Source organism: Rhinopithecus bieti, unplaced genomic scaffold, assembly GCF_001698545.2.
Source record: "Rhinopithecus bieti isolate Rb0 unplaced genomic scaffold, ASM169854v2 scaffold_8690, whole genome shotgun sequence".
Lineage (NCBI taxonomy): Eukaryota > Metazoa > Chordata > Mammalia > Primates > Cercopithecidae > Rhinopithecus > Rhinopithecus bieti.
Window position 1 is genome coordinate 240,980 of NW_016805815.1, and position 7,894 is coordinate 248,873.

At 53.2% G+C, this 7,894-nt stretch overlaps 1 protein-coding gene across 1 annotated transcript; it reads left to right on the forward strand.

Annotated features, from left to right (window-relative positions):
- Positions 1–2,121: 2,121 nt before the first annotated feature.
- HSBP1L1 (heat shock factor binding protein 1 like 1) lies at positions 2,122–7,894 on the forward strand. The gene is made up of 4 exons (XM_017873808.1): positions 2,122–2,304; positions 4,111–4,177; positions 5,630–5,724; positions 7,504–7,894. The coding sequence occupies exons 1-4, from the start codon at positions 2,254–2,256 to the stop codon at positions 7,513–7,515; spliced, it is 225 nt and encodes a 74-aa protein (XP_017729297.1). The 5' UTR covers positions 2,122–2,253; the 3' UTR covers positions 7,516–7,894.

Here is a 7,894-nt window from a genome sequence, read left to right on the forward strand (position 1 = left end):
GGGGGAGGGGGGAGGGGGGGTGGGCCGGGAGCCGCAGCACAGCAGCCACTTTCCGCCACACCATGTCTTTCTCAACAGTCCACACTGGCCCCTACAACTGCATTTGTATCTCAGCCTCTCTCGGAGACAGAAAAAAGAGGAGGGTGCTAAAAGGACACAAAAAGCGGCAAAATGGTCGTGCTTTTAAAAAATCATTTTAACAGCTTCATCGAAATATAATTCACATGCCACAAAATCCATCCATTTAAAGGGCATAATTGAACAGTTTTGAGTATATTCACAGGGTTGTGCAACGTTCTTACGATCTAATTTTAGAACATTTTTGTCCCCCTACAAAGAAACCCGGACCTCCTAAGTCTCTCCCTCGTCCCTGCAGCCTCACCAACAGCAGTCAACGTTCTGTCTCTGTGGCCTGTTTCAACTCACCAGCACATGCACTTACCACACAGGGTCTTCACGCCTGGCCTCTGCCACCCAGCGTTGTCCCCAAGGCCCACCAGCTTCATAGCGTGCATCAGCGCCTCACTCTTTTGTGTGGCTGAGGAATATTCTATCACCTGCATCTTGTTACTCACTTACCGGGGGGTGGACATTTGGGTGGTTTCCGCCTTTTGAGCATTACTGAGGCTGCAGTAGAATGGGTGCATTTGCGAGTCGTTTCTCTCGGGATATGCCTGGAGTGGGGCGGCTGGGCCCTGTGGAACCTGCTTCACTTTTGAGGACCCACCCACCTTTCTCCCAGCACTGCAGCCTTTCACAGCCCCACCAGCCGCGTGCGGGGCCACAATCCCCACACGCCTCTCCGACTTATGTTTGTCTCTGATTCTAGCCATGCTGGTGAGGTGCAGTGGGGTGGGGTGCAGTGGGGTGGGGTGCAGTGGGAGCGCATTGTGGTTTTGGCTTGTGTTTTCCTGATGACCACTTGTAATGAGAAAAACCGAGAATCAATCACATTTAAAACCTTACCCCAAAGTAGGAGTTGCTGAGAGACCAAAGAATGACTGGGCGGAGTCCAGCTTGGTGAGTCGGCGAGTTTATCAGAACTCACATATGGGGCACTCGTGGGCAGCAGGACAGCTCTAGAGATGGGCGTGCTTCTGTCCCTAAGCTGCTTTTGAGCTAATTTCCTGCCTCTGCGCCGTGTGTGTGATGGGCCTGCTCTCTGCGGCGGTTCTCACATCCCCTCTGGGGTGTTTGGGTTTTCGGGGACACCTGCTCCTCGCTAGGCACCGTGGCCCGGACTCACCGCCTGGCCTTTGGGGTTCAGGCCGCGGACATCCGCCCTGAAGTAACCTGGCGGGGACTGTCACTCCGCAGTGGTGATGCTGGGTGGCTGCGTTTTATTCATCCACACATTTAGACACCAGCGCTTCCAGGTGTGGTCACTGGGCTGGGCCCTGGGGATGCTGGGGTAACCCAGACACAGCCCTGCTCCCACAGCGCTGCACAGGGGCATAGACACCGCAACAAGACAGGTAACCCTAAAACACTGTCCGGGGAGGGGAGGTCACCCACAAGGTGACTCATGAGCCACAACTCAGGTGTGAAAGAGGCCAGGGAAGGCCGGGCGTGGTGGCCTGGGCCTGCGGTCCCAGCGCTTTGGGAGGCCGAGGCGGAAGGATCACTTGAGCCCAGGAATTCGAGACCAGCCTGGGCAACACAGTAAGATCCGGTCTTTACAAAAAATAAAAAAGATTAGCCGGATCCGGTGGCGCGCGCCCGTGGTCCCAGCTACTGGGCAGGCCGAGGCAGGAGGATCGCTTGGGCCCGAGAAGTCGAGGCTGTGGGGAGCCCTGGTCGCCACTGCACTCCAGCCTGGGCCACAGAGCGAACCCCGTCTCTGAAAAACGCAGCAGGGGTGACCGAGGCCCATGCATCGCCCGTGCGGAGCATTTTGGGGGTGCCCGTGGCGCCCACGGGCCCCCCTGAGTAACGCGGCTGGGTCCAGGCCGTCCCGGGGGCTCGGCTCAGCTCGGTTCGGCTCGGGAAGGCGCGGAGCCCGGGGGCGCGGACGAGTCCTCCAAGGCGGCCCCTCGAGTCCCTGCAGGTGCAGCGCCCGCCTCTCCGCTCCGGCTCCGCCTCCGCCTCCGCCTCCGCCTCCGCCTCCGCCTCCGCCTCCGCCTCCGCCTCCGCCTCCGCCCTGGAACGCAGCGCGCTCCGCCCGAGGCCTCCCGGCGGCCCACACAGCAATCGCGGAGCTTAGCTGCCGCGCGGCCCACGGAACCCCCCTGAAGCTCCCGGCCCACGATCCACATGGACGCGCGGGGCCCTGAAGCCCCCGGCGGGCGCGCGCTGCGGGATGCGGTGAGCCCCTCCCCACTCCTGCTCCTCCCTGGCTGGGGGCGCCCCTGCTGTTCTGGGGGGTTTTGAGGCCCTGGTAGGGGAGCCTGCGGTGCTGGGGGTGCCCTGCGGTCTTCTTGGGGACCTGAGGTCCTGGGCAGCCTGCGGTCCGGACCAGTCCTGTGGTCCTGAGGAGTCCTGAGTGCCTGGGAGGCCCGTGGTCCTGCGGGGGGAGCTGAAGACGTGGGGGACCCTGCGGTCTTGGGGGGGCCTGAGGTCCTGGGGGGAGCCCTGCAGTTCTGAGGGACCCTGCGGTCCTCGGGGTCCCTGAGGCCCTGGGGGGAGCCCTGCAGTTCTGGGGGGCATTGAGGTCGGGGTGGGCGGGGAAACAGCTGGGCCAAAGGGTGCCCGAAGGCCCCTTCAGAGGCGACCCACGAGTGTCGCCCTGCCCAGGGCTCCGGCCTCTTCCCGGAAATCCTCCCGCCCCCCCGGGCTTTCCTACTTGCCAAGGGAGTTCCAGGCCCACAAGAAGACTGGCTATGAGGAAGAGAGCTGGAATCCGAAGGAATGTGTTGGGCGTTGTGCAAACCCTAACGTAAATTTCCTGACAAAGGTAGAAAGCCCTGGCATGGTTCAGAGGTGGGGCCTCTTCCTATGTCCACGGGATTCTAGATTCACACCATGGTACGTGGGGCTCCCTGGGATCTTGAACCCCCAGCTGGGAGAATTTTGTGCTTCTCAGCCTCACTGTTCTCATCTCACCCTGGACACAGTCGCAGGGTGTGAGGAGTAGATTACACCATGAATGGTGTGGGACACAGTCTGTAAACTACAAAGCAGTATATAAACAGGAAACGCTTTAAGTAGCAATGGTGATATTTCTGTATAACCTGGTAAGTAATTTTAGAAGAATTCTTGAGGAGCGCAGGGTCAGGAGATTTTCACCTGCGTCCTCCTCTGCATGCTTTATGGTCTGACTCTGGGCCAAGGTGTGATCCTCCTGCATTCATGGTGTGTGGTGTGAGGAGGGGATGGGTCCCTGCCCTGTCTGCACCTGGCCCTCTCATGATTTCGAAGCTACTTGTTGAAAAGACTTTCCGGCTGGGCGCGGCGGCTCACGCCTGTAATCCCAGCACTTTGGGAGGCCGAGACGGGCGGATCATGAGGTCAGGAGATCGAGACCATCCTGGTCTACACGGTGAAACCCCGTCTCTACTAAAAATACAAAAAATTAGCCGGGCGTGGCGGCGTGCACCTGTAATCCCAGCTACTCGGGAGGCTGAGGCAGGAGAATGGCGTGAACCCGGGAGGTGGAGCTTGCAGTGAGCCGAGATCCGGCCACTGCACTCCAGCCTGGGCAAGGAGTGAGACTCCGTCTCAAAAAAAAAGACTTTCCCTCTGAATCCAAAGACCTTGGCACCTTTGTCTGAAGTCAACAGATTTATGGAAGGGTTTATCCCATGATATTTAAAATGTCATACGTGGGCCGGGTGTGGTGGCTCATGCCTGTGATCCCAGCACTTTGGGAGGTCAAGGTAGGCAGATCACCTGAGGTCATGAGTTCAAGAACAGCCTGGCCAACATGGTGAAACTCCATCTCTACGAAAAGTACAAAAATCAGCTGGGCATGGTGGCACACGCTTGTAATCCCAGCTACTAGGGAGGCTGAAGTGGGAGAATCACTTGAATCCAGGAGGCAGAGATTGTAGTGAGCTGAGATTGCACCATTGCACTCCAATCTGGGAAACAAAGCAAGACCTCGTCTCAAAAAAAAAAAGTCATATGCCAATAGTAAATATTTATTCAATTGTCTTATGGTTTATTTTTCAGGCAGAAAATCTATTTCAGGAACTTCAGGAACATTTTCAAGCTCTGACTGCAACATTAAACCTCAGAAATATCCTTTTCTACCTTTAACAAATGCCTTGACTCTTTCGGACTGGTAGATTGTCATGGAATATCTTTTTGTTGTCTGCTAGTAGTAGGTAATAGTTTACTTATAGGATTTCCCAGTATTTACTTCTGTGCTTTTATGGTGGCTTCCTGATGTGTTAATTACCCCTCACCTGTAGCCAAAGCTCTACCTCCGGCCCCGGTGGCTCACGCCTGCAATCCCAGCACTTGGGGAGGCCGAGGCGGGTGGATCACGAGGTCAGGAGATCGAGACCATCCTGGCCAACATGGTGAAACCCCCGTCTGTACTAAAAATACAAAAACATTAGCCGGGCGTGGTGGCGGCGCCTGTAGTCCTAGCTACTCGGGAGGCTGAGGCAGGAGAATGGCGGGAACCCGGGAGGCAGAGCTCGCAGTGAGCCGAGATCATGCCACTGCACTCCAGCCTGGGCGACAGAGTGAGAGTCCCTCCAAAAAAAAAGCTTTCCCTCCTGCTTGACTGGCAACACAGGATGTCTTGTGCGGCAAGTATAAAGGACAGGAACCCAAACATGCAACACTTCCCAGTGGGGCTTCCATCAGTCCCCAACCGGACAGTGCACCCTAGACCACAGGCCCTCAGACGGAATCAGACCCCACAGGAGGGTAACACTGAAGGCTCCAGGCAGGATCCGAGATACGGCTCACCCAAGCTTGGTTTCGTTTAGTTTAACTTCATCAACTCACTGTTTTGTCTTAGAAACATGAAATCAAACAGAATGAGAATAGAATGTTTTTTTGGAGTTGGAGCAAATCTAGATAAGGGTAACAACTGCCCCAAGACTCGCCCAATTTGAGCTCATGCTACACAGTTAAATGTATTCCTTAAATATTGTGTGCTTGCGACTTTTGATTTTGTAAATGGGTTCCCACAGAACAAAAATGAGTCTTAAACATAAAATTAAACCATATGAATGTTAGTTTTTTCAAGAGTTAATTTCAGCTGGGTGGTAGTCTATAGTCCCAGCTACTCAAGAGGCTGAGGTGGAAGGATCGCTTGAGCCCAGGAGTTCAGGGCTGCAGTGAGCTGTGATCACACCACTGCACTCCAGCCTAGGGACAGGGCAAGACCCTAGGAACAAACAAAAAGAGTTAATTTCCATTATATTTATTTTTACACACCCAGAGTTTGACTAAAACATACCGATCTCCTGTCCCCAAATCCATGTCCAAGCAAGGCGAGCCACGTTTTCTAAGCTCACGGTTTAAAGGTTAAAGGGACACACTGAGGAACACTCAGGGAAAGAAGCTGATTTGCACAGACACTAGGCCTGTCGTTAATTCCCTCGTTTTAAAAGTTGCATCTGCCATGGCTTTGCCATGAGCACGGTGACGGCAGGTGCCATGGGAGGCGGGGTCTCTGAGGACATCCTGGCTGTGCCTCCACCACTCTACACAGAGCTCCTTAACACTGCACTGGAAGAAATGGGAAATCGCATTGAAGACTTACAGAAGAATGTCAGTGACTTAATGGTGCAAGCTGGCATTGAAAATTCTATTAAACAACAAATGGTAAGGTTATTAGGAAACTATGTCAACCTTTTGCGTATCTTTTGATTGCTTTCATCTTGAAACATACAATCCCATATTTGTTCACCATGGGAATTGCTGCCTCTGTGCTGCATGAAAACTGCCAGGAATAAATTTCCAAATGCTCTTTTCTTTTTTTGAGGTGGAGACTTGCTCTGTCGCCCAGGCTGGAGTGCAATGGCATGACTTTGGCTCACTGCAACCTCCACCTCCCGGGTTCAAGCCATTCTCCTGCCTCAGCCTCCCAGGTAGCTGGACTACAGACATGCGCCACCACACCCAGCTAATTTTTGTATTTTTAGTACAGACGGGGTTTCACTATGTTGGCCAGGCTGACCTCAAACTCCCAACCTCGGGTGATTACCCGCATTGGCCTCCCAGTGCTGGGATTACAGGCGTGAGCCACCATGCCAGGCCACACCCAGCTAATTTTTGTATTTTTAGTAGAACGGAGTTTTACCATGTTGGCCAGGCTGGTCTTAAACTCCTGATCTCAGGTGATCCACCCGCCTCGGCCTCCCAAAGTGCCTCCTCTGCAGGGCATCTCAGGGCACTCAGTGCAACCCGAACCTATGAGAGCACTGCAGACATTCTCACAGCTTCTGAGGCTGAATGAAAACATGCCACAGAAGAAGGCTAGGATCAGAGGCATGTTTAAAACCATCAGTAAAAACGACATAGAAAAAACGACTCAGAATAGCACCCACGTAGAACAGGTCCTCCCACCTGTGCCCACGCGGCTCTTCCCCAGGGACCCTCTGAACCTCCAGGTCAGAAAGCTGGTGAGCCATGACTTCACCCTGCATTGTAATTTTTGGGTGTGGTCTGTTCAGGCGGGCAGAGATGGCAGTGCTCTGATTCTGCTGGTGGACTGAAGTCCTCATTCCTTCTCTGAGCTCAGAGCAGAGGCAGTCTTCCCCCAGACACCTAACCGAGTTTCCTGCAGACACACTGGCATCTTAGCCTTCAGACGTTTATTCTGAAAGTCTTAAAGCAGTGTGTCCGCGGCCCCATACTCTGCAGCCTTCTGCCCCTTGCTTTTTTGTTCAGTACTGAGGTTCATGTCGACACGTGTGGCTCTAGGCCAGTCGCTAACTGCTGCTAATAGTCCTCTGATGATTTACTTTGTATTTGACCTAGTATTGTTTCCGAACAATGCTGCACTACTCGTCTACTTCTTTGTGTACACACTGCCAGTTTCTCTAGGGGACTTGGTTATTCTGTACCTAGGGGCTTGTCGCCTACATTAGCTGCCACAAGTAATTTCTGGACTTCGCCTAGAAGCCATCCTGGGAAGATGGGACATAGAATTCACTAGGTACCCAGAGAGGCACGAGTTAATCCAACTTGATTAAAGCACCACAGTGCCACAGAGGAGGCAGTTAATCCAACCTGACTAAAGCATCACAGTGCCACAGACAAAGCAAAGCTTGGCAGCCATGCAGGCCTAGGTTTCAAATTCTTAGCCTCTGTTGCTGGCTGTAACCTGGGGAAATCTAAGCTTTGGTCTTCTTCTCTGCAAAATATCTACCTGGTAGGTGGTTGTAAGGATTTAAGAAAACTGCTTGCAAAGCACTTAGGTCAGGGCAAGGCAGACAGTAGGTACATAATGAGACAAACTTGAAATACAGAGTCCAAATCATGATTTCAACTGCACTGCAGCCACAAAGCACCAATGAGAAAGTTATTAAAATCAAGGGTGAACATACTTACTACACCTGATAGGAGTTACGGACTGAACATTTATGTCTCCCTAAACAGCTGAAGACCTAACTGCAGCATGACTGTGTTTGGAGATGGGGCCTCTACAGAAGTCATTAAGGTTACAGGGGTCCTGAGGGTGGGGCCCTCATCCAACAGGATTCGTCTTTCTGAGAAGACACGCCAGGGGCTCACCTGCTCTCCCCCTGTGCCTGCACCAGAGAAGGCGGCCATCGGCAAGCCAAGGAGAGCCCTCCCCAGAAATCACACGGACCGGCACCCTGATCTGGGACTTCCAGAAAACAGAACTGTGAAAAGACGAGTTTCTGTTGTTTAAACCAACCAATCTGAAGTCTTGTTACGGCAGTCCTGGGCAGACTAATACAATATGCAACACATTTACAATAAATACACAATAAACACACAATAAACTTACAAATGTGGGATGTAA

Coding starts and splice junctions, on each gene's coding strand:
- HSBP1L1 (XM_017873808.1), top strand. CDS start 2,254: ATGGACGCGCGGGGCCCTGAAGCCCCCGGCGGGCGCGCGCTGCGGGAT. Junction 2,305..4,110: donor GGCGCGCGCTGCGGGATGCG/GTGAGCCCCTCC, acceptor TTTATTTTTCAG/GCAGAAAATCTATTTCAGGA. Junction 4,178..5,629: donor TGCAACATTAAACCTCAGAA/ATATCCTTTTCT, acceptor TTAACACTGCAC/TGGAAGAAATGGGAAATCGC.